The following is a 26668-nucleotide window of genomic DNA, read 5'->3' as shown; positions in this document are numbered from 1 at the left end:
CTAGATCAGAATCAGATTTATTATTACTGACCTATGATGTGAAATCTGTTTTTCTGTAGCAGCACTACAGTGCAAAGACACAGAAATCTATAGGTCACAAAAATAAATAGTTCAAAACAAAAGGAATCACAAGATAGTGATTGTTCAGAAATCTGATGGTGAGGGAAAGGAGCTGTTCTTGATTCATTAAGCTTCAGGCTCCTGTTCCTCTTCCATGACAGTAGGTACAAGAGGGCATGTCCTGGATGGTACAGGTCCTTTATGGTGGGTGCTGACTTCGAGGCAATGCCACTGGAAAATATCATCAGTGGTGTGGAGAATGGCGATGGCTGAACAGCTAACTCCCTGGATCCTCTTGCAATCCAGTGCACTGGAGGCTCCAGATCAGGTTATGATGTAACCAGTTATAATGCTCTCCACTGTACATCCATACAAATTTGTAAGATTCTTTGGTGACATGCCAAATCTCCTCAAGCTTCAAGCGAATTAGATCTGCTGCCAAGCCTGCTTTGTGATTGCATTAATGTATTGGGTCCACGATATATCCTCTGAGATGTTGATACCCAAGAATTTAGTTTTATATGATTTCCACTGCTGGGCCCTCATTGAAGAGTGGTGCACGTTCTCCAAACTCCCCCTTTTACAATCCGTTCCTCAGTCTTGCTGACATTGAGTAAGAGTTTGTTGTGAGAGCACCCTGCCAGCCAACCTGTCTCACTTCACCACCATCTGAGATTCTGCCAACAACAATAATGAATTTCTAGATGGCATTTGAGTTGTGCTTAGCCACAGGTTCATGAGTGTAGAGAGAGTAGAGCAGTGGGCTAAGCACGCATCCTTGAGGTGCACCTGTGTTGATAGTGAGAAAATATTATAGATTTGCACTCACTGTGGTTTCCTAATAACAAAGTCGAGAATCTTGTTGCAAAGGAAGGTACAGAGGCCTAGGTTTTGAAGGCTGGTTATCAAGATTGACAGAATGATGGCATTGACTGCTAAGCTGTAATCAGTAAGCTACAGCCTGATGTATGTCTTGAATTTTTCTGGGTGGGGCTGATTTATTGAAATACTATTTTATTTTTTGTTAGTTTATAGTTTGCTCATAAATGGTGAATTGTAGGATAATGTAAATATTTATTGTGATAGTGGTTATCCCATTAATGGAACTTGGTCTGGAGCTTATTCCTGATATAGGTGATTTTTTTAGTTTTGTGAGCGTTATCATTACTGATCAGTCAATAAATAAATATATCAACAGTAATTTCACCAGGTGAAGTTGTGGAGTATAGTGTATCTGCTGTTCACACTGAAAGTTCAATTTCCATGTTTGTCACTATTCCAAGTAATCAGCATTGTATTTTCTAAAATACAGATCAGATAACACTACACAGAATACCTACTGCTCATCTCTTTCACTTTCCTGCAAATGTGGTGTTTTTTTATCGGCCAATGTGAATTTCCTGAACACAAAGTATTTACTGGTGGAGTATTTCCTTAAGTATCTACTAGTGGAGTAAGTTAGCTGTTTGTGCTTTCGTTCCCAGAAGCTATGAATTAATTAATCTGCTTAAGATACTAGTGACATCATATTTGGAATACTAAGAGTGACCAAGCAGTTTCTCCATTATGAGGCATTTAGAAGTTGAAGTTTTTTTTAAATGAAAGGTCAAGGAAGATAGTCAGCTTCCTAATGTGGTGCTGACACACTTCCAACCTGAGAGTTATTATTAGCATAATATTATGCAGAGGATGACACACTTATAAGTGTCAGTGGGCACAAATAGAATTGAGGAAGAATATTGTAGGTATTAGGAGAGTGGATGGTGATTTTGGAATCTGAGATTAGCCATTCACGTGGCACAGTTTTAACAGAATTAAACTGGACATTTCTGGACTGTTTCAAGTACTGTGGTTTGATATTTAATATTCTGTCTTTCTTTTGCTTGTTTTTTTTTGTTTACATAATTTTTTTTTAGTGCATTGGGTGTTTGATGCGTTCTTTAAATAGGTTCCATGGTGTTTCTTTGTTTCATGGCTGACTGGGAAGAAGAATCTCGGGGTTGTATACTGCATACATACTTCGAATTTTTGAATCTCTTGACAGTATTTTCTGCTCCTGTTCTTGTATAGTACTGTGTTTATTCTGAACATTTTGTGTCATATACTCATCTTCAATATCAGTTTGTGTCTGAATTTTCAAAATTCATCCTCAACTTTCAAGGACTGTGCAACTCGTTCTCAGTTATTTTGTCTGTATTTGGACAGTTTGTCATCTTTAGCCCATCGGTTGTTTGATGGCCTTTGTGTATAGTTTTTCTTTGATCCTGCTGTATTCCTTTGTTCCATTTGTGAATGCCTGCAAGAAAATAAATCTCAGGATATTATGTGGTGACATATACATACTTTAATAATAAATTTATTTTGAACTTTGTATTTTCTAGATAATTCTAGATGAAACAGACTGGGGGGGGAAAAACAATATTCTGTTAGATTGTAGCATACTACCTCTCTATGTAAATATAATGACTCTTGGGTAGTCCTAATTTTGCAGCAGAAAAGCAGGCCTTACTTATCCATACTGACTTGTCTATTTTAGCTAGTCGTAGTTTCCCATATTTGGTCCAGATCTCTCCAAGCCTTTCCTATCCATGTACCTGTCTAAATGCATTTTAAACATTACAGTTGAACCTACCTTTACCAGTTCCTGTGTCAGCTTTTGCGACATACCCACCACCTTCTTTATAGTTTTGTCCCTTGAATCCCTTTTAAATATTCCCCTTCTCACCTTGAATCTGTGCCCTCTGGTCTGCAAACTGAAGATGTTACAGGTGTGCAGTGGAAGAAATTAATTATATTCTCAAAGCCTCTTGGCGGACTGTGGGGTATTGGGGAGAGTGTTACATCCCCATCAACACATGAGAATTGCTATCTCCTTTACCACTCAAAATTGGAAGAAAACACTTAGAAAGGAACACAGAACCTCAAGTTCAGACAGTTGGACTGAGGGGGTGAGGTGGCTTTGGTGGTTTAAAAAAAATGAAGTAATATCTTTAGAAAGAGGTGACATAGGATTAGAAAATGTACAATCCTTGAGGATAGAATTGGAGAACTGCGTAGTTTAAAAAAAAAAGACCGTGATGGGAGTTATATACAGGCCTCCGAATAGTAGCCAGGCTGAGGGGTACAAATTACGGTGGGAGATAGAAAAGGCATGCAAAAAGGGTAGTGGTTATAGGAATTTTAATGTGCAGGTAGATTGGGTGGGAAGTCAGGTTTGTGCTGCGTGCGAAGAGAAGTAATTTGTAAAGTGCCTATGAGATGGCCTTTTGGAGGATCTTGTGGTTGAGCCCACTAGGGAAATGGGAATTCTGGATTGCATGTTGTGTAATGAACCATATTTGATTAGGGTTCTTAAGTTAAGGAGCCCTTAGGCAGTGATCCTAATATGATTAGAACTCACCCTGTAGTTTGAGAGGGAGAAGTTAAATTGATAACACAATTAATACATTAAAGATACAATTGAGTAAAGGAAACTACAAAGGCATGAGAAAGAGTTGGCCAAAGCTGATGAGGAAAAGACACTAGAGGGATGACAGTAGAACAGCAATGGCTGGAGTTTCTGAGAGTAATTCAGCAGATCTGTTCATCCCAAAGGAGAAGCATCTTAAAGGGAGGATGAGGCAACCTTGGCTGACAAGGGAAGTGAGAGACAGCATGAAAGCAAAAGAGATGATGTACACTTCAGCAAAACCCAACAGAAAACAACTAAAAAGCAATAAGAAATGATAAGATGAAATATAAAGGTAAGCTGGTTAATAATATAAGATACCCAAATTTTTTCAGATATCTAAAGAGTAAAAGAGAAGTGAGATGCTAGACCACGAAAATAACACTGGAGAAGTGAATGGGGAACAAAGAAATCGGGGCGAGCTTTTTTTTTGTGTGGGTCAGCCTTCACTATGCATGCCAGAAATTTGAATGTCAGGGCAGAAGTGAATGTCGTTGCTATTACGAAAGAGAAGGTACTTGGGAGTCTGAATGGTCTGGAGGTAGATAAGCCACATTGACCAGATGGACTTGCACTCCAGGGTTTAGAAAGGGGTAGTTGAAGAGATAGTGGGGGCATTAATAGTGATCTTCCAAGAATCGCAACTTCTGGGGTGGTTCCTGAGGACCGACTGTCACTCCAATCTTTAAGGAGAGAGGGAGGCAAAGGACTGGAAGTTGTAGGCCAGTTAGTCTGACTTCAGTGGTTTGCAAGATGAGAGTTGAATATTAAGAATATTTCAGGCTACTTGGAAGTACGTGATAAAATAAGCCAAAGTCAGCATGTTTCCTTAAGGGGAAATGTTGCCTGACAAACCTGTTGGAATTCTTTAAGGAAATAAGAAGCCGATAGACAAAAGAGAGTTAGTGCATTTTGTATACTTGGATTTTCAAAATTGACTCGATTATTTACTATATATCTATAGAAAGATAATTATCTTTTTGTATTATTTAAATTTTCTGATGATTCAGCGGTAGATTGATTATTGTAAGGTATAGATAGGGCCATAAAATCACAATATATCATTGATTAATTATCATTTAATTGTCATTGTTGGAAGGCCATTGAATATAGCATTTATTCTATTAATGGAGTCCTCACACAATTAAACAGTAGTCCTAAATTGTGTGAAGCTGAGAACCTTGGTGTCATATTTGACTTAAGAGATGAGCATTTGCTAATAATTTATCCTTCCCCTTGGTTGAAGATGAATTGCTTCCATTCCAATTTTGAGGTGCCTGCAGATTCTGCCACAGCTGGAGTAGAAGATGCTTGATGGTAGGCAAATTTTTGGAGACAATTGCTCACCTCACTGTTTACATTTGCTCCTGACAACTCAATCCAGAGTTTGACATAACAATGGGCCAGGGTTTTCAATGTGATTATGCTGTTTATCTTTCCTAGCAAGGCATTGATAATCCCATGAATTGTCGTCTTTTCTTCACCTTGTAATCTCGTCGTGGTATAGTTTGGAAAAGAGTGGTGTTTTAGATGTCTGGTAACATAACCTGCCCATTGAAACAGGCTATGTCTGATTAGGACCTCAGTGCTGAGGATGTTGAATTGGGAGAGGTGCACTATTTAGTTTGCTTATCCTGAGGATGAATTTGGAAGATCTTGGTAAGGTATGTCTGAGGTATAGGTATGAACTCTTCTATCTGTTAGAGCAGATGAAACCTTGGTTTGTACCTTTTTACTTTTTTTTCCAAATGCTAGGCTCTTCTGGCTCCCCTTGCATCCTTTCTTAACCCCTTTTTTTTTTCTTTCCCACCTAATCCCACCCCTAAAACTTCCCATGTCCAATCTTCTACTCAACTTTAAATTGTCATCTTAAATCTATGCTCAGATTTTTAATTTATTCTGTTTTATCCATTGTGCATTTATACATTTGCTTTGACAGTATTTCACTTTTTTGAAATCTGTCTTAGCTTTATTTTCAAGAATGACCACTGTATTATCTTCACCATCCCATTTTAAACCTCATCATTCCACCTTTCCCTGCCTGCAATCTTTTGGATCCTTTCACTTTTTGTAGCTCTGTATGCTCTTTCAGATTTGGTTTGTATTATGCTCCTTTTGATGAATCTGTGCTTTTAGCTCCTTTGGCACTAAGATCTGAAATCTTTCCTTCTCTCCCTTACTATCACCCTGCCAAACTCACTCTGTTTTAAGATGCTCATTACAATAGAACTCTTTAATCTAGCATTTGATCATCTCACACATCTCTTAAGTTTCTGTCAAATTTTTGTTTGATCTAACTCTTGAGAAATTTGGTAATGTAAATTAGTTTCCACAAAACTCATGATACCATTGTGTGGGTGAGCAGTTTTGAATTGCACTGCTTAGAGCTCATATTTAAATAAAATACTTTGGCTATTCATCTTCTGGTGTTAGCTGTGAATTTGCTTTAAGAATGTAGCTTTCAGAATGTGGATATAATGCATAGTGTGTGTAATATAAAATTCCATTCAGTAATGTGACAGGGCTAGGAACAGAGGTTGCAGCTTGGATTAGTGGAAGTGCAGGTGACAATGAATGGAGTTGAATTCATTATTTACAGTCAGTACCTCTTTAGTTGTCAGTTTATTATCAAAGCAAAAAGTTTGAATTGTTTGCCTGAAAATGTACCTTTTTTTGCCAAATGGGCAATTATCGGGTTGATGGGGGGAGAGAGAGAAAACAAATTTTCAGCTCAACTAGTGACTGGTTTTGATAACATCCTTGTAAATAGGAAACAATAGTAAAATTAGTTGTATACAAGAGGAATAAACATTTCCAGAGAATATTATTTACTTTTGTTTCAATGGAAAATGTGGCAATCGTTCCTGTTAGGGTATCAATTTTTGGAGTTATTTTAAAATAAGAGCAAAAATAGTTCACATCAGTCTTCTGTTGATCAGAAGGGGATCGTACTAGTACATGAATGAACCAGAGAAATGCAGGAGGTATGACATTGAAGTCTCCATTAACAATAACATAGAGAACGTATGTTTCTCTCCCCCCCCCCCCCCCATAGCAGTTATATCTTTAAAGACTAAAATTCAATAACCTGCGTAATCACAATCATAGAATTGCTCTGACATGGCAGGAGATCACTCAGTAAGTCCATGCCTGCTCTCCTGTGGCTATTTAGCTGTATCCCATAGCCTTGCAGCTGAATTTCCTTCTAGTTTATATTCAATTCTCTCCAAAAAGCCTTTTGCAATTCTCCTGTTTGTTAGCATTATGGACAGTAGGTTTCAAACCATTATCACTGCATGTTCTAAAGTAAAAATATAATCCCCCTTCCCACCATTTATTGTCATTTCCCCATCACTTTGAATCTGTATCTATTAGTACTTGAACCCTTCATTTCCCATCAGATTTTGTTTGTCCAATGATCTTGCAAACTGTTGCCTGATATCCTCTCAATCATAAGAATTGTTGGATGATTGTATGATTTGATTAGGAATGTGATGATAACTAAATTTAATACTAATATTTAGCAAACTGTTGCTCCAATATGTGAGCACTTTGTGAAAACAGACTTTTTAATAAACATGTGAAGTTCTGCAGATGCTGAAAATGAAGAGTAACACACAAAATGCTGGAGTGAATCAGAATCAAGGGTCTCCGCCTGAAACATCAGCTTTTTATTTCTCTTCATGGTTGCTTTTTTGATGTTGCCCATGGGATGTGATGAATTGTATGGTCATCATTTTGTTTGGAAACTTGGTAATCTTCAAAGCCATTTATAATTAATTTTATTATTTTAAAACCATTAACAGCGACATTTTAAATTGGTTTATTATAGTCACGTTTACAGAGGTGTGGTGGAAAAACTTGCCTTGCATGCTGTTCATGCAGATCATTAGAGCAGTGCATTGAGATAGTTCAAGGAAAATCAAGAACAGAACACAATGAAATGTTATAGTTGCAGCGAAGGTGCAGTGCAGGTAGATAATAAAGTGCAAGGTCATAACAGGGTAGATTGTGAGCTTGAGTCCATCTTTTCGTACTAGGGGACTGTTTAATAGATGTTGTCTTTGAGACTGGTAGTATGTGCTTTCAGGCTGGTGTATCTTCCACCCAGTGGGAGAAAGGAAGAAGAGAGAATATCTGGGGTGGGTGCAGTCTTTGTTTGTTCTTATCTCCACTTTAGTAAAGCAGTCAGCATAAGCAGAGTCCATGGAGAGGTGGCTGCTTTCTGTGATGAGCTGAGCTGTGTCCACAACTTGGCAGATTGTACCAAGCCATGGTGGATCAGGATGGGATATCTTTCTTTGTATTTGTTTTTTATTATATGCTGTGTCATATTACGTGGCAATCATAATCTTTCCATGACCACGATTGTTCTTGGCAAATTTTTCTACAGAATTGTTTTCCCATTGCCTTCTACTGAGCAATGTCTTTATAAGACGGATGACCCCAGCAATTATCAGTACTCTTCAGAGATTGTCTGCCTGGAGTCAGTGGTCGCATTACTAGGGCTTGTGATGTGCACCAGCTGCTCATACAACCATCCACTGCCTGCTCCTATGGCTTCATGTGACTCTGATCGGGTGTGGGGTGGGGGTTTCTAAGTGGGTGCTGCACCTTGCACCTCCTTTGATAGACACTTGTCTCCACCCCAATACCCATTTCTTTGTAGTAAGATTATGAAAATTGTGTATTGATCAAGAGCCAAGTAAAATTGGTAATTGATACAAGCTTAAAAAGTCTTAGATCATTACAATGTTTGCAATAAATATTGGAGTTTGTTACAATCTTCTTCACATTAAGGAAGAAAATAATCTAATTTAATGCTTTTACCCAGGAAATGTAATTGGTAAATGAGTTTACTTTTTGCCATCAAGGTAATTTAACAAAGCTCTTTATTCATCCCATTGTTCTTGCTCTATTTCTCTGCTCTTAATTGTCAAATTTGGTATATTGGTTTTGTTACTTTAATGTGATAAATAATGCTTTCTAATGTATAAATTTAGAGATGAGTAACTTCAAGTAGTTTAGTTTTATTAATCAGCAGGTATTTAAATAAACTTTTGCATTGCAGTCTGAATGCAAAATAGTAAGGTTATGGGTTCAAATCCCATTCATGATTAAAGATTGTTTAATGTCATTTCCTGTACACAAGTGTAAGAAGAATTAAATAATTGTTGCTCCAAATCAGATGCAGCACAAAAAACACAAAAGATAGAATTAAACATGCAAAATATAAATGCATAAGATACATTGATTCATATTAACCATGATATAACCTTCGCTAAATCACAGCACAGTTCATAATGACCAATCAACCTACTAATCGTTGTACGTCTTTAGATTGTGGGAGGAAACCAATACTTTCCACAGAGATGTGCGGGCTCCTTACAGATGACATCGGAATTGAACTCCGAACTCCCATGCCCCGAGAGCTGTAATAGTGTCGTGCTAACCAGTACGCTACTTTGGTGCCTAGTTAGTGAGTGAAGATGTTGATATTTGGGGAAAGTAACTGTTTTTGAATCTGGTGCTCCTGGTGTGGATGCTATGTGGCCTCCTCCCTGATGCGAGTGAGATGGACAGGTACAAAGTTGAAGTTGACAGTGATTGAAGATGATTTTCAGATGAGATGTTAAGCCAATGCTCCATCCGTACCCTCAAGTAAATATAAAGGATTGCGTGCAAGTATGGAGAGAAGCTTTCCCTTGTATTCTGGATAGTATTTGTCCTTATTATATTGTCATATTTTCACTGTCTTATACATCAGAAACCACTGATAATATTTTAGAGGTTGAGAGCATCCAGAGACCAAAAATGGTACAACATAATTTTTTCAGTGGTTCTCCTGATTTATTTTGTCATTGAAATTGCAGGTGTTCATTTTAAAGTATGTATGCAGTATAGCCGCAAAACAAAGAAACAACATGCTACAGTTCAGAGAGAAACAGCACCCCACCAACATGACATCAATCTCCCTTCCCCTGTATGAAACACAACAAAAACATTGACTCCTAAACCCACTCCCTCCACAAGAAACCCAACAAGAACGTTGACCCCCATATCCCCTCCCCCCCGCACATAAAATGAGAAAGAATGGCAAAAACACAGAATATAAAACCATAAGATTGTGGGAGTGGAATCTGTAGTCCAAAACCATACTCAGAAACCCGCCGATAAGGGGGGTGCTGTTGTAGTCTGGCGTACTGACCTCTACCTTGCCGAGGCACAGCGACAACTTGCGGATACCTCCTCTTATTTACCCCTCGATTGTGACCCCACTAAGGAGCACCAGGCCATTGTCTCCCATCCCACACCATCACCAACTTTATCTGCTCAGGGGATCTCCCATCCACTGCTACCAACCTTATAGTTCCCACACCTCGCACTTCCTGTTTCTACCTCCTACCCAAGATCCACAAACCTGCCTGTCCTGGCCGACCTATTGTCTCAGCTTGCTCCTGCCCCACCGAACTCATTTCTGCAGACCTCGACACGGTTTTATCCCCCCTTGTTCAATCCCTTCCGACCTATGTTCGTGACACTTCTCACGCTCTTAAACTTTTCGATGATTTTAAGTTCCCTGGCCCCCACCGCTTTATTTTCACCATGGCTGTCCAGTCCCTATATACTTCCATCCCCCATCAGGAAGGTCTCAAAGCTCTACGCTTTTTGGATTCCAGACCTAATCAGTTCCCCTCTACCACCACTCTGCTTTGTCTAGCGGAATTAGTCCTTACTCTCAATAATTTCTCCTTTGGCTCCTCCCACTTCCTCCAAACTGAAGGTGTAGCTATGGGCACCCGTATGGGTCCTAGCTATGCCTACCTTTTTGTTGGCTTTGTGGAACAATCTATGTTCCTTGCCTATTCTGGGATCTGTCCCCCACTTTTCCTTCGCTACATGGATGACTGCATTGGCGCTGCTTCCTGCACGCATGCAGAACTCGTTGACTTTATTAACTTTGCCTCCAACTTTCACCCTGCCCTCAAGTTTACCTGGTCCATTTCCGACACCTCCCTCCCCTTTCTAGATCTTTCTGTCTCTGGAGACAGTTTATCCACTGATGTCTTCTATAAGCCTACTGACTCTCACAGCTATCTGGACTATTCCTCTTCTCACCCCGTCTCTTGCAAAAACGCCATCCCCTTCTCGCAATTCCTCCGTCTCCGCTGCATCTGCTCTCGGGATGAGGCTTTTCATTCTAGGATGAGGGAGATGTCTTCCTTTTTTAAAGAAAGGGGCTTCCCTTCCTCCACTATCAACTCTGCTCTTAAACGCATCTCCCCCATTTCATGTACATCTGCTCTCACTCCATCCTCCCGCCACCCCACTAGGAATAGGGTTCCCCCGGTCCTCACCTACCACCCCACCAGCCTCTGGGTCCAACATATTATTCTCCGCAACTTCTGCCACCTCCAACGGGATCCCACCACTAAGCATATCTTTCCCTCCCCCCCCCCCCGCATTCCGCAGGGATCACTCCCTACGCAACTCCCTTGTCCATTCGTCCCCCACCATCCCTCCCCACTGATCTCCCTCCTGGCACTTATCCGTGTAAGCGGAACAAGTGCTACACATGCCCTTACACTTCCTCCCTTCCCACCATTCAGGGCCCCAAACAGTCCTTCCAGGTGAGGCATCACTTCACCTGTGAGTCGGCTGGGGTGATATACTGCGTCCGGTGCTCCCGATGTGGCTTTTTATATATTGGTGAGACCCGACGCGGACTGGGAGACCGCTTTGCTGAACATCTACGCTCTGTCCGCCAGAGAAAGCAAGATCTCCCAGTGGCCACACATTTTAATTCCACATCCCATTCCCATTCTGACATGTCTATCCACGGCCTCCTCTACTGTAAAGATGAAGCCACACTCAGGTTGGAGGAACAACACCTTATATTCCGTCTGGGTTGCCTCCAACCTGATGGCATGAACATTGACTTCTCTAACTTCCGCTAATGCCCCACCTCCCCCTCGTACCCCATCCGTTATTTATTTATATACACACATTCTTTCTCTCTCTCTCCTTTTTCTCCCTCTGTCCCTCTGAATATACCCCTTGCCCATCCTCTGGGTCCCCCCCCCCACCTCCTTGTCTTTCTTCCCGGACCTCCTGTCCCATGATCCTCTCATATCCCCTTTGCCAATCACCTGTCCAGCTCTTGGCTCCATCCCTCCCCTTCCTGTCTTCTCCTATCATTTTGGATCTCCCCCTCCCTCTCCAACTTTCAAATCCCTTACTCACTCTTCCTTCAGTTAGTCCTGACGAAGGGTCTCGGCCTGAAACGTCGACTGCATCTCTTCCTAGAGATGCTGCCTGGCCTGCTGCGTTCACCAGCAACTTTTATGTGTGTTGCTCAGAAACCCCAGTAATATTCACAGGCATTATCGAAAGAGCGAGACTTCAGGCACAGCAATAGGCCACACAGGCTTCCTCTTCGGCAGCAGAGCAATCCCATCAGCAATCAGAAGGCCATCAGTTCTCGTCCTCCACATTTTTCTCGATGTTTCAACCTTCCTCATTAATCAGTGAATATTAAAAGCTATAATCGACGAAACTGAGTCGAGCATTGGCTCGTGCCCCATCTTCGTTTCTTTCCTCAAGGTTCGCACTCACATTTTAAGATTATTCCGAATGCCAGTGAGTACTTAAGCATCAGAGCTTTCTGGATGCCAAAAAAAAACATTCTTTCATGGAGAATTGAAATTTGTATTACTGTAGTCTGCAAATAGTACCATTGTAATTGTTGAGAAACTGCATTGCCATTGGGTCTGGTATTGTAACAAACAGTAAATTTTGGAAGTTTCTATTGCCTACAGCACTGTAACTCCAACGGTCATTAGCTAGTTGTTTCTCCTTCTGTATGATTCCTCAACATGCATGAGGGAGCAGTTCCTTAGCAAACACATTATATTTAGGTATGTTAATATTATGCCAATATTATGTGTTGGCAATGTCATCAAATATTTTATTGAAATTCCCATTATTTTGTCAAGGTCAGAGATGTAGTAATATTTCCTGTATCTGAACAATTTTCATGTCTATTTCTCATGAAAACAGACATAAGGATCTGCTTTAGAATGATTGGGAAATATCTACCATATATTCAAGTTTTGCACAAGGCATCCTGCAAAAATAAAACCTGGACAGACTGTATGAACACTGTCTTTTGTTCGGCAGAATATACGGCAGAGAAAAATACATTAGCAATATTGATTGCTACTTGTGAACCTGTCTAGAAAAGAGGCTCAAGTTACCATGAAATATTAAGTTCTGTTTTCACAAGAGGCTTTACCTAGCAGGGTTTTTCCTGTTTCAGTTTATCTGCCTACTGATCTAATTCACTGTTTTATCAAGGTCATATTGTATTCAATACAAGAAAATAGAAAATTCTGCAAGAAGCAGAACTCTTGGGTTGAAATGTCATCACGTAGTCCATATGCAAGTGATTTCTTTTTCATTCTACACCATTCCCAGACTCTGAAAGTGGGAGATGACCACGGTGAAGCATTATCACAGTATGTTTCACTACTTAGATCTTACTGGAGTCAGTTTTACTTGAGGCACAATGGGAGTTAATTGGAACTTTTTATCACACATTTCCTTAAGAACATTCAGAATTATGAATTTCTAATTTAGTAGGCTTAATGAATAGAGAGATGAAAGAGACTGCAGGTGTTGGGGGATATCAGTTGATTAAGTAACATCTATGGAGGCAAAAATGATAGTTGAAGTTTTGGCTTGAGAGTATAAAGAAGAAATAGCCCTTAAGAGAAGAATGAGTCGGATGACTGAGGTGGGCTGGTAGGCAATAAGTGGAACCTGCTTAGGGAGATGATGGGCAGCTTGAGCCAGTTGCGGGAGAAGGCACCTTGGAGTTGGAAGACAGATTGGGAGAGACCAAAGGGGGCAAATGGAGTTGGGTGGGGGGGGGGTAGAGGTAGAGACAGAAGCTGGTAAATGATGAGTAGAAACATGAGGCTGGAGATGGTAGAATTTAATATGTAGGGAAGATAGATGGAAACTGATAAGGGAGGAAAGGATGGTAGATGGAGCCAATTGGAAAGGGAGACCACCGCATATTCCACTTCGGTAGTCTCCCACTGTTATGAAGACTAAACTCTTACATTCTCTGTGTTCCTTGGTGTCTCCTTCATTTTCCCATCACTTCTCCATGTCATCTAGTTTTGTTCCCTCCACCTGGTCCCATCCGCATATCATCACCACACTATACTTGGTTCTCCGATCTTCTCCCCCATCACCTGCCTCATCTTTGTCCCTTTGCTGCCAGATCCACTGGCTTCCTCGAGCAGTTTATTTTTTTGTGGTATGAACATTTTGTGCAGCTTGTTTAAAGTCTTATGTATAGTTGTCCATAGGTAAACCTGTGAACCAAGTGATGAGCAATAATCCACTTTATATGTAGGAGGAAAAAATAGAAATCAAGATTATTATGCTTTTTTTTAAAAAATAAAGGTACTGTACAGGGTATTTAAATATTTGGGTAGACAGGGCTCCATATGTGGCAGGTCATGTCTAACCAACCTTAGAATTTTTCAAGGAGATTAGCAAAAAGGTTCATAAAGGAAAGGTGGTGGGCATTGTCGACGTGAACATCATCATGACCTTTTACAAAAGTCCCACATGGGACACTGATCCAGAAAGTTAAGCCTCTTGGCATTCAGGACGGAGTAGTCAGTTAGAATTAACTTTGATTAGTAGGAGAAGCCAGAGTGTGGTTGTCTCTCTGACTGGAATCCTGCGTCTAGTGGTGTGCCACAGGGATTGCTGCTGGGTCCATTGTTTTTTATAATCTATATTAATAATTTGCATGATAATGTGGTAAACTGGATCATTAAATTTGCAGATGACTCCAATATTAGGGGTATAGTGGATGTCGAGAAAGGCTGTGAAAACCTGGAAAGTGATTTGGACTAACTGGGAAAATGGGCTGAAAAATAGCAGATGGAATTTAATGCAGACAAGTGTGCGATGTTGCATTTGGGGAGACTAAACCAGGGTAAGACTTGAACATTGAATTGTAGGGCACTAAAGTGTGAGATAGAACAAAGGGACTTGGGGATACAAATCCATAATTCCTTGAAAGTGGTGTCACAGAAAGATAAGGTTATAAAGAGCACTTTTGGCACATTGGTCTTCATAAATCAGAGTATTGTGTACTTTAGGATGTTATGTTAATAGTGGTGAGGCCGAATTTGGGGTATTGTTTGCAGTTCTGGTCGCCTACCTACGGAAAAGATATCAATTATCGAAAGAACACAGAGAAGTTTTAAAAGAAGCTTTAAAGGGTCTTCAAGACCAGAGTTATAGAGAAAGATTGAAAAGATTAGGACTTTAGTCAGTTGGGGTGGTGGGGGTGGAAAGCATCTTTATTGAGGTACAAAAAATTACGAGGGGTATAGATAAGATGAATGCTTGCAGGCTTTCTCACTCTGAGATTGAGACTAGAACTAGAAGTTACAAGCTTGCGTGTGTGTGTGTGTGTGTGTTCGTGTTCACCTGCCAGTAGAAATGGTAGATGTAAGTTAAGTTGTTACATTTGATATGTACGTGGATGAGAGTTGTATGAAGGGCTATGATCTGGGTGCAGGTAAATGGGTCTAAGCAGAAGATCAAGTGGGCATGGACAAGATGGGCTGAAAGGACTATTTCTGTGTTGTAGTACTCTGATTTTGAAGTTTGTAGTTTTACTTCTTGATCATCTTTATAATTTCAGACTGTTGCTGTTAGAAAACTATCTTTGGCTCAGTTTGGTGACACTGGAATTTTTGTTTTCATTTTAGGAGTTGTTGGGTGTGTTTTGCCACAGATGAAGATGATCGGACAGCAGAATGGGTGAGACCCTGCAAGTGCAGGGGCTCCACTAAATGGGTTCATCAAGCTTGTCTACAACGATGGGTAGATGAGAAGCAAAGGGGCAACAGTACAGCCAGAGTGGCTTGTCCACAGTGCAATGCTGAATATTTAATTGTCTTTACAAAACTAGGTAAGGTAAATAAAGACAATAAATCCCCATGGCAGAGTAATCATAAATTTGATATTTTTCTTATATGCATCATTATCTGCAACATGTATGAATAAAACTTCAAGGTGATAATGGGAAAGTTTAGATTTAATTAAAAGAGAGCCTTCATTACCATTTTTATGTAAAAAATTAACTGCTGCTCTGCTAACCTTCATCATCTTCCAACCTCTGCATAAATAAGAATTATTGAATAACTTGCTATTTGCATGGTAATGTAAATATAGCTACCCAATTTGTTTGAACTTTAGGAGATTCTATTCTAAACAGTTTTGAAACCAATGCCACTTAAGCAACATGTAAAACTACCTGCTCTTCCCAGGTGAGCATATTTCAAAATTAAAATAAAAATAATGCTGGTAAAACTCAGGTAGCATCAGTGGCTAGAGATAAGGTTAACGTTTCAGGTCACTGATCATAAGACCATAAGACATAGGAGCAGAATTAGGCCATTTGGCCTGTCTAGTCTGTCTCACCTTTTGATCATGGCTGATTCATTTCCCTTTCAACCCCATTTTCTTGCTGCCTTCCTGTAACCTTTGACCCCTTGACTTCTCAAGAATCTATCAACCTCTGCCTTAAATACACTTGATGACCTGCTCTCCACAGTTGCCTGTGGCAACAAATTCCACAGATTCATCTCCCCCTCGGCCTAAAAATATTTCTCCTCACCTCCATTCTAAATGGAAGTCCCTCTATTCTAGGTTGTGCTCTCTGGTCCTAGACAACCTCACTATAGGAAACATTCTTCACGCACCCACTCTATTTAGGTCTTTCAGTTTCAATGAGGACCCCCCCCCCCCCACCCATTCTTCTAAATGCCAGCGAGTACAGGCCCAGAGCTATCAAACTCTCCTCATATTATAAGCCTTTCAATTCTCGAATCCTTTCTTAGACAAGGGGCCCAAAAGTGCTCACAGTTCCGGCACACTGCGAATGTCTTTCAGTTTGTCCACCATTTCCTTGTCCTCCATTACTACCTCTCCAGCTTCATTTTCCAGTGGTCTAATATCTGCTCCTGCCTCTCTTTTACTCTTTATATATCTGAAAAACTTTTGGTATCTTCTTTATTATTGACCAGCTTACCTTCAGTTTTCATCTTTTTGCTCCTTTTAGCTTTTTTAGTTGCCTTCCTTATTTTTAAAAGCTTCCTTATCCTCTAACTTCCTGCTAATTTTTACTCTATTATATGCCCTCTCTTTTGGTTTTATGTTGGATTTGACTTCCCTTGATAGCTGCTGTTGTGTATTCTAAGGCAGAATGACTAATTCATCTTTGGGATGTATCTACCCTGCATTTTCCAAATTGCTCCCAGAAACTCCAGCCATTGCTACTCTGCAGTCATCATTGCCAGTGTCCCCTTGCAATCTACTTTGGTCAGCTCTTCTCTCATGCCTCTTATAATTCCCTTTACTCCACTATAATACCGATACATCTGACTTTCACTTCTGCCCCTCAAACTGCAGGGTGAATTCTGTCATATTATGATCACTGCTTTCTAAGGGTTTCTTATCAAATCAGTTTCATTACACAACACCTAATCCAGAATAGCTGATCCCCCTGGTGGGCTCAACCATGAGCTGCTCTTAAAAAAAAAAAGAAGTCATCTCATAGACATTCTACAAATTCCTCCTTTTGGGATCAGCACTAACCTGATTTTCCCCAATCTACCCGCTTATTGAAATCCCCCATGATTCTTGCAACATTGCCTTTTTGACATGCCTTTTCTAACTCCCGTTGTACTTTGTAGCCCACATCCTGGCTACTGTTCAGAGATCTATTTATAATTCCCATCTGGTTCTCTTTACCCATGCAGTCTCTTAATTCTACCTACAGTGATTCTACATCTTCCAAAACCATGTCACCTCTTTCTTAAGATTTAATTTAATTTTTTACCAACAGAGCCACCCCTCCCCCTCTGCCTACCTGCCTATCCTTTTGATTCAATGTGTATCCTTGGATGTTAAGCCCCCAACTATAATTTTCTTCCTTGAAGGTCCTGTTGTTCAGCTTTCTGCCTAGCTCCCAACATTCTTTCTTCAGAACCTTGCTTTTCCTACCAATGTCATTGCTGCCAAGACTTCTGGCTTGTCACCTTCCCCCTTAGGATGCTGTGGCCCCGATCTGAGACGTCCCTAAACCTGGTACCTAGGAGGCAATGTACCATTGTAGCTAATTTTCAACTTTCCTTGCAACTTGTCAACTACTGTCAGTCGATCCTTTGATTCCATGGTTGAAAATCTGTCATCATGGACACTAAAATTACTCAGTAAGCTTCAGCATTCCTCTGAAGATTCTCAACTCTAAATTTTGTCGCAGTCCAAAGTTGGTGCAAGCTCATAAATATGAGCAGGAGGAGTTGTATAGTTCCTCAGACTTGTTCTGCCACCTGTTAGATTACCTTTGCACCCATGTCTCATCTGTTTTCTCACCTCCATCTCAGAGGGCTGTGGTTTCTCAGCTCACCTTTCAACATGCTCAGAGAGAGAATCCACAGAGCTTTAAAATGGAGAATTGCAAAGAATTCTCTGGTAAATCAGGAAATTACCAAAACAAATTATGGGGACAAAAAGATCTGCCACTCATCTTCTTGCATCAACTAAGTTCAGCAGTGGGTTTTCCACTGTAAGAATTAAACCTTCCATTTCCACGATTAAAATTGAATGTGGTTTGAGGGCTTGAGTTGGCATTTGGCAATCTCTCTGTGATCATCTTTATTTAACCATGATGCACAGACTAAATAAGAAATGCCACTAGATTTGTCCTGGAGTCTGCAAGTGCTCTTTGATAGATAAGCAGTCTTTTAATATCCCTTGGATGTTTTTAATGCCTTTTCAGACTAAAGTTCATCCATCTCCTAGCTGACTGTAATAAGAAAGCTAGACATAATATTGGATTATGTGGTTTGTGTCCAAATTACATTTGTGACTATTGCATGTACTTCCCAATTCTTGGGTATCAGTCTGCTTGAATGAGCCATTGTTGCTCATGTTATTTACTGTAATGTAATAATCTCTCTATAACATATGGTTTAATTATCTGTTGCTTTTATCAGACAGTTAATGTTACTATTTTGGAGTTAGCAAGTTAATGTTAGCTATTATTGGAGTTCTTTAGTTTGGTATACTACACATTTACAATCTCTTCTGTACATTAGTTTTCATTTAAACATTTAGTGAATTTACGGTGGACACCTATTTGGTCATATACTTCTGTGTAAGAAAACCAAAACTGTGTATGACACTCAAGATGTGATCTCAGCAAAGCACTGTTCAATTCAAGTAAAACTTTCTGACTCCTATATGGTGAAAAGTAATTTTTATTATCAGAATACATATATGTCACCACATACACCCCTGTGATTCTTTTTCCTGCAGATAGTAACTTCAACAGGATCAATGAAAGATCAAGTAGAGCACAGAGGACACCAAACTGTGCAAATATAAATAAATAGCAATAAATAACAAGAGCATGAAATAACAAGATAATGAATCCTTAAAGTGAGATCATTGATTGTGGGAACAACAGATGAGTGTAATTAGTCTCTTTTGTTCAAGAGTCTGATGGTTGAGGGTAGTAACTGTTCTTGAACCTGGTGTTGTGAGCCCTGAGGCTCTACTGCCTTTTACCTGATGGCAGCAGCGAGAAAAGAGCATGGCCTGGGCAGTGAGGATCTTAGAAGGATGTCGCTTTCCTGCGACAGTGTTTCATGTTAATGAGCTCAGTGGGGAGGGCTTTACCCATGATTTTCCATTCAAAGGCAATGGTGTTCCCAACCAGGCTATGATGCAGTCAGCCACTACACATTCTCCACTACACATCTTTAGAAGTTTGTCGAAGTTTTCAATGTCTTGCGGAATCTTCATAGACTCCTAAGGAAATAAAGATCACCAGACACTTGTCTTCCTAATTGCTTGCTGAACTTCAGTAGTAGCTTTCTAAATTTCATGTAAGTCACACCCAAATCACTCAACTTTATTTTAAATTACAAAATAGCTCTGCTTCATTTTTGTCCAGCTAAATAACTTCATTTTATTTAGCGATACACCACAGAGTGGGCCCTTCCAACCCTTCGAGCTGCATCACCCCAGCAACTACTCAATCCCGTTTAACCCTGACCAACATCACAGGACAATTTATAATGACCATTTAACCCACCTGGTACGCCATTGGACTGTGGGAGGAAATTGGAGGGTCCAGGGAAAACCTATGTGAGGATGTGCAACCTCTTGCAGAATGGTACCAGAATTAAACTCCAACCTCTAGAATATTCCACACTGTAATAGTGTCATGCTATTGCTATGCTCTGCTATGCTAGTCAGATATTGCTATGTTACCGTTGGGCTTGGCAGCTAGACTATAATTTTTCCAAATTATTATAGTCTATCTGCCCTGCTTTCCCCACTCATTTAACCTGCCTATCTCCCCTTGCACATTCTTAGATTCGCAGTGTCTACAAATAGGTTAATTATGGCCTATGTATAGCATCTACTAACCTGAAAATTCATTTATTTATAGTACTGTTTTATGTTCTTTTGCTCATGTTTAATAAAGGTACTTGTACCTTTATTTTGTGTAGCAGTGGTTTGTGTGGCATCTTGCAGAATAACTTCTGAAGATCACGGTAATGTGCTTTTACTCCACTAGATCCATTCTTAAAAAAAAATAGATTGTGAGTTAGAAATTATGAATCAAGGAAAGGAATTGTATATTTGGTAGAGGAATAATTATGTTAATAGTCTAGTAATCCGGAAGCCTAGTAATGACTTGGTAGATTTTACAATTGGATGAAGTCTTCACATTTTTAAAATTTTTGTAACTGTCTATGTTTAACTTTTGCTTTATCTGTCAGGTCTTTGATCATCAGATAAGTGTCTATTTCCATATTATACAAATTTACACAGAATTTTATCCAGCAGCCCATTGTTCATCTGATAGAGCAATGCAAAACCCGTCCTGCCATTCTTGTTCTCCTGTCCTTTACGATTCCCAAATTTTATTTATTTATTTATTGCTTAGTAGATGCAGTAGTTACTGATCATCAAAAGTTCAGCCTCAGCAGCCCTTCTGTAACCTAGTACCTGGATATTTTCTTTCTTTATTGTTAGCTTGATTTTACAGTTGTAGGACACACGCTCCCCTGGTTGCAGCAAGATTCCATTCCCGAGAACTGTTCATAACCTGAACAGTTCACAAGTCAGAAATGCAGCTGACTGTCAAGAATTTAGGCCAACCAGGGGCAATCTGTATTTAAACCAGGGTATTTAACCCAACCATTCAGATATTACCATTAATTGGGTTCTTTTTCTGCACGATGATCCTTTCATCAGCAATCTCCATTATTTCTCACTTTGTCAGTTTATGACCAGACTAGTTAAATGCAAGGTGGGACCTTCCTAAACTTTCATAGTTTGAACTTTTACAATTTAAAAATTTTCTCTACTGTATGTACCTATTCAGATACCAAGCAGTTTCTTGACCTTGAAGTACCTGTTTAACAAATTTTTTTATTAATAAGCAACCTCCAAGTTATTTATGTATTTTACTCCAGCTGTTTCTATTACAAGCTGGAATACAATTTTTAGTCATTTATTTTTGCTATTCAAGTGTACACTACCATAATACACTTATCGTGTGGGTAATTTCAGTTTCCTTTTAGTTTTCAAACATTTTTGATGTAATCATGGAGTCATGAATGCTACAGCACAAAAATAGGCCCTTTAGTCCACCTGGGTTATTTCAACTTGTTTTTCTGCTTAGTGCCATCCACCCATACCTGGATCATAACTTTCTATACTCCCATCATCCATGTCCTTATCAACTCTTCTCTTAAATGTTGCAATTGAACTTGCACCCACTGCTACCACTGGCAGCTCGTTCCATACGCACACCACCCTGTCAGTGAGGAAGCTTCCGCTCAGGTTCCCATTACATATTTCACTTTTCATCCTAAACCTATCACCTCTAGTTCTAGTCTCGCCTAAATTCAGGGGGGCAAAAAACTTGCCCTATTTACCCTAATTTACCCTATTTCTATCCCTCATAATTTGATATACTTCCGTAAGATTTCCCCCTCATCCTCCTACGCTCCAAGGAATAAAGTTCTAACATATTCAACCTTTCCCTATAAACTTAGGTCCTCAAGTCCCAGCAACATCCTATAGAAGGTCAGTCATATTTATTGTAAATTGCATTTTACTATCTGATTAAATGTAGTTTTTGTGCTGCTTGTCTTTGTACTTGGTAAGATTTGCTCCATCTGAAATGGTTAAAGGACATGATATGTCACGTAATGAGTAGCTGTAAGCAACTATTTCTACAGAATAGTTTTGTTTTTGCACAGTAGCCAAAAGGTGAAAAGAAAAGTTGATTTTATTCTTGACAGCACTGTTCAAATTCCTTCCTCCCTTCTCATTATGGCAGACATGACTTTTTTAACAATGGCAAGCAATATCATAGTCAAACACACAAGAGACTCTGTGGACGCTGGAAATCCAGAGCTATATACATAGAATGCTGGAAGAACTCAATAAGTTAGGCAGCATCTATGGAAATTAATAAATAGTCGATGTTTTGAGCTGATGCCCTTCTTCAGGACTTGGAAAGGAAGAGGAAAGACAAAATTAAAAAGGTGGATGGGGGGAGGGAAAGGAGGATTAGCTAGAATGTGATAGTTGAAGCCAGGTGGGTGGGAACGATAAAGGGTTGGAGGAGGAGGAATCTGACAGGAGGAGATAATGGACCTTGAGAGAAAGGGGAGGAGGAGGAACGGGGGGGCGGGGGTGTGCACAGTATGATTAGGCAATTGAGGAGAGGCTAGAGTGAGAAATAGAAAAGTGAAGGGGGGAGTGGGGGGGGAGGGAGGAAAATTACCAGAAGGATTGGGAATAGGAATAGGAATTTAAATGGTTGGCCACCAGGCTGGAGTGGAGGTGCTTGATGCAGAGATTAGCCAATTTACCTCTAGTCTCACTGGTGTAGAAGAAACTGCATCGGGAGCACTGGATACAATAGACAACCCCAACTAATTAGCTGGTGAAGTATTGCATCACCTGGAAGGACTGTTTGGGGCCCCTATTGGAGGTAAGGGAGAAGCTGAATCGGCAGGTGTAGCATTTCTTTTTCTTACAGGGATATGTGTCTGGTGGGAGATTATTGGTGAGGGACAAATGGACAAGGGAATCATAGAGGGAGCGATCCCTGTGAGAAGTGGAGAGTGGGGGGATGAGGTAAATGTGGTAGGATCCTGTTGAAGATGGCAGAAGTTGCAGAGAATGGTGTGTTGGGTGCAGAGACTCGTGGGGTGGTAAGTGAGGACGAGAGGAACTTTATCCCCGTTTAGGTGGCAGGAAGATGATGAAGTGAGTGTGGATATCCAGGAAATGGAGGAGATGTGGGTGAGGACAGCATCAATGGTGGAGGAAGGGAAACACTGTTCTTTGAAGGAGGACAGCCTCTTCTAGGAACAAATGCAGCAGAGAAAAAGAAATTGAGAAAAAGGAATGACGCTTTTAGAGGAGATGGTGGGAAGAGGTGTAGTCAAGATTGCCATGGTGATTGGTTGTTTATAAAATAGATTGGAAAACAGATTGTTTCTAGAAATGGAGACAGGGATTGAGAAAGGGGAGAGAGGTGTCAGAAATGGACCAAGTGAATTGAACGGCAGGGTGGAGGTTGGATGCAAAGGTGAGGAAATTGACAATCTCCATATGGATGCATGAAGCAGCACCATTGCAGTCAACAGTATAGCAGACGGAGTTGGGGAGCATTGCCAGGAAAGGCTTGAAGCATGGACTGTTCTATGTAGTCAGTGAAAAGGTGGGCATAGCTGGGGGCCATACGGGTGCCCGTGGCTAACCCCTGAAAAAGAAATTGTTGAGAGTGAGGACCAGTGCTGCCAGACAGTGTAGGGGGAGTAGTCAGGTCTTCTGTTGAGAAAGAAGCAGAGAGCTTTAAGGCCTTCTTGATGGGGGAATAGAAGTGTATAGGGACTGAAAATGAGTCAGTCAGGGCCAGGGAACGAAAGGTGTTGAGGAGCTAGAGATCATGTGACGTGTCGCAGATGTAGGTGGGACGATCCAATGGGGATAGAATGGAGTCGGGGTATGCAGGCAGTGGGTCTACCTGGACAGTCAGGTTTGTGGATCTTGGGTTGAAGGTAGAAACATTCAGAGCAGGGTAAGGTAACGATAAGTTTGGTGGAAGTGGATGGGAGTCCTCCAGAGTCAGAGGTTAGTGATGGTGTCAGAGACAATTTTCTCATGGTTCAGAGTAGGTCCTTTTCATGGGGTAAGTAAGAGGATGGGTCCAAGAGCTTGCACCTGGCCTCTGCAGCATCACAGTCAATGTTGATGTGGAGATCTCTGAAACTGCTTTGCATTCTGATAAATTTTGCTTTTAAAGGTATTGGTGTAAACCTGAATATAATTTATGTATAATATTCAAAGGTTTTGTTCAGTTGTACTTTAAAGAACATAAAAAGTCTTTTCTGGTTTATTCTGTTCCAAACCAGCTTGTCAGTCACATAATTTTCAAGGTCAAAGATGCAGAGCTTTGTTCTATAAATACTTCGGTAGTATCCGCTGCAGGCAAATCATTGTGACTTTAAAAAATGATGATTATACTTGCTCCATTAAATACGAGGCGTGATTGATAAGTCCGTGGCCTAAGGTAGAAGGAGTCAATTTTAGAAAACCTAGCACATTTATTTTTCAACATAGTCCCCTCCTACATTTGCACACTTAGTCCAGTGGTCGTGGAGCATATGGATCCCTTCTTTGTAGAAGTTGGTGTCTTGGACCTCCAGAAAGTGGTCCACAGCAGGGGTGATTGATAAGTTTGTGGCCTAAGGTAGAAGGAGATGAGTTACTAACTTCAAGCTTTCTGCATAATCACTCAGAGTTGAACTGCACGTGTATGTAATGAGAGCTGTACAACTCATGTCCTTCCTTCTACCTTAGGCTACGAACTTATCAATCACCCCTGCTGTGGACCAATTTCTGGAGGTACAAGATGCCGACTTCTACAAAGAAGGGATCTGTATGCTCCATGACCGCTGGACTAAGTGTGTAAATGTAGGAGGGGACTATGTTTAAAAAAAATGTGCTAGGTTTTCTAAAATTGACTCCTTCTACCTTGGGCCAGGAGCTTATCAATCACCCCTCGTAACTTAAGAAAATAATGAATTCAAGTTTTTCTGCAATTTTTAATAATAAAGTGAAATGCTTTTTTTTATATAACAGCAGATATTCCACTAACTGCAAAGTCATGTAAATTGAGGTTGTATTGTAGATACTTTGGGACAAAATTAGATTGTTTCTGATATTTTAGAAACTTAGGCCAGAAATGCTTTTTAAAATATTGGTGCTTTTTTGAGCTTGTGTAACTGAATCCTGTTCCGTTTGTGTTCACACTTCTGTGAAAGAGTTGACTCTGTTTTGGATTTGGCTTGACTGAGGTTACTTACTTAGTAATTTGAAAGCCTTTAGGTTCATGTATGCAAGCAGAGCCCACAACCTTCTCTCCAAGTAGAGGGAAGCCAATGTGTGTGAGTAAACTTAAAATGCGTGTTTCAAGTAAATTTAGTATATTTAAATTACATCTAGTAGGTTGGTGTGTGCTTTAAAGATCAACTATATTGCAGTGTTGCATTCTTAACATACCTCTAACAATATCACAGCTATTCCTGAGAATGGACTTTGTCCTCTTTGGACACTACTTTTTTTAAAACTTAACTTTACCTTGTAATCCTTGGGTTTACAGTTGCTACTAATTGCACTGTCTGCAAAAAAGTCTCTGGGGGGAGAAGAAGAGTGTGTGGGTGTGTTATTGTTAGTGTTAAAAGATGGTCACTATTTTAGTTGGTGTAGACTAAAGCAAAAATATATTAAGATTGGAAGGCTTAAGTTACGAGGAGAGTTTGAATAGGTTATATCATTTCTCCGAAGCAAAGGAAGCAGAGAAGTGATGTAATATAAAATTATGGGACAGTTGGGTAGAAAGCCAACTGTTTCTCATGGTAGAAATCAGAAAGCATAGGATTAAGGTGAGAGAAGAAGCTCAAAGGGGATCTGAGGAGTAAATTTTTATTTGTCGGGGAAGGTGGAGGCAGGAAAGCACAAACATTTTAAGGGGGATCTGGACAGGTAATTGAAAGAGCAAGGAAAAGGGGGATATGGATTTAATGCATACAAATGGGGTTAGTGTATATTGAAGGATGATCAGCAAAGATGCAATGGGCCAAAGGGCTTGCTTCTACACTGTATACCTCTAATAGATTAAGAATATGGATAACATTTGGAAAATAAATTTTGATGTGAGATCATAACCAGAAGACATTCTGTAAATGCTAGAGATCCAGAGCAACACACACAAAATGCTGGAGGAACTCAGCAGGTCAGGCAGCATCTGTGGAAAGGAATAAAGATTCGACATTTCAGGCCGAGACCCCGATGAAAGGTTTTGGCAGCACCAAACTCTTTCGTCAGGACCTGAAGTCAGGTGGCACTGTGAGTTTGTCAGGATCATTTATTTTATCCGGTGTGACCTACTGTACATTGGTGAGAGACTACGCAGATTGGGGACTGCCTTGTCAAGCATCTTCTCTCTGTCCGCTGCAGAACAGTATCTCTTGACGGCTTCTCGTTTCAGTTCAATTTCTGATTTCTATGCTGACATGCTTGTCCATTGCCTCCTCTACTGCAATGATGAGGTCAAACTCAGGTTGGAAGAACAACACCATATTATGTCTGGGTAGCCTCCAACCCGATGACATGAAAAAAGATTTCTCCAGCTTTCAGTATTTTCTCCCCATTCTGTCCTCTCTTCTTCCATTCCTCTTGTTTACCTTCACACCCTTTCTCTTCTCCTCACCTGTCTATTGCCTTTCTGGTTCCCCACCTCCTTCACTTTCTTCCTTGATGCATTCTCCTCTCCTGTCAGATTCCTTCTTCAGCTCTTTGCCTCTCCACCTATCACATCCTAGCCTCTTGCATCAGACCCCTTTCCCCACCCACATATCTTTTCCCCCCTACCCGGTCTCACCATCACCTCCCAGCTTGTATTTCCCCTCTCTCAACTTGTTATTCTGGTTTTTCCTCCTGGCTCTCTAGTATTCA

At 40.3% G+C, this 26668-nt stretch overlaps 1 protein-coding gene across 2 annotated transcripts in view; it reads left to right on the top strand.

Annotated features, from left to right (window-relative positions):
* marchf5 (membrane-associated ring finger (C3HC4) 5) overlaps nt 1-26668 on the top strand; it is a 74027-nt gene that overhangs the window by 6922 nt on the left and 40437 nt on the right. For both annotated transcript variants that reach the window (XM_072239341.1, XM_072239342.1), the window contains exon 2: nt 15313-15515. In XM_072239341.1, coding sequence (XP_072095442.1) covers nt 15313-15515 — 203 coding nt within the window. The remainder of the gene's footprint in view (nt 1-15312; nt 15516-26668) is intronic.

Source organism: Mobula birostris, chromosome 21, assembly GCF_030028105.1.
Source record: "Mobula birostris isolate sMobBir1 chromosome 21, sMobBir1.hap1, whole genome shotgun sequence".
NCBI lineage: Eukaryota > Metazoa > Chordata > Chondrichthyes > Myliobatiformes > Myliobatidae > Mobula > Mobula birostris.
This window is presented reverse-complemented; position numbering and strand designations above follow the sequence as displayed.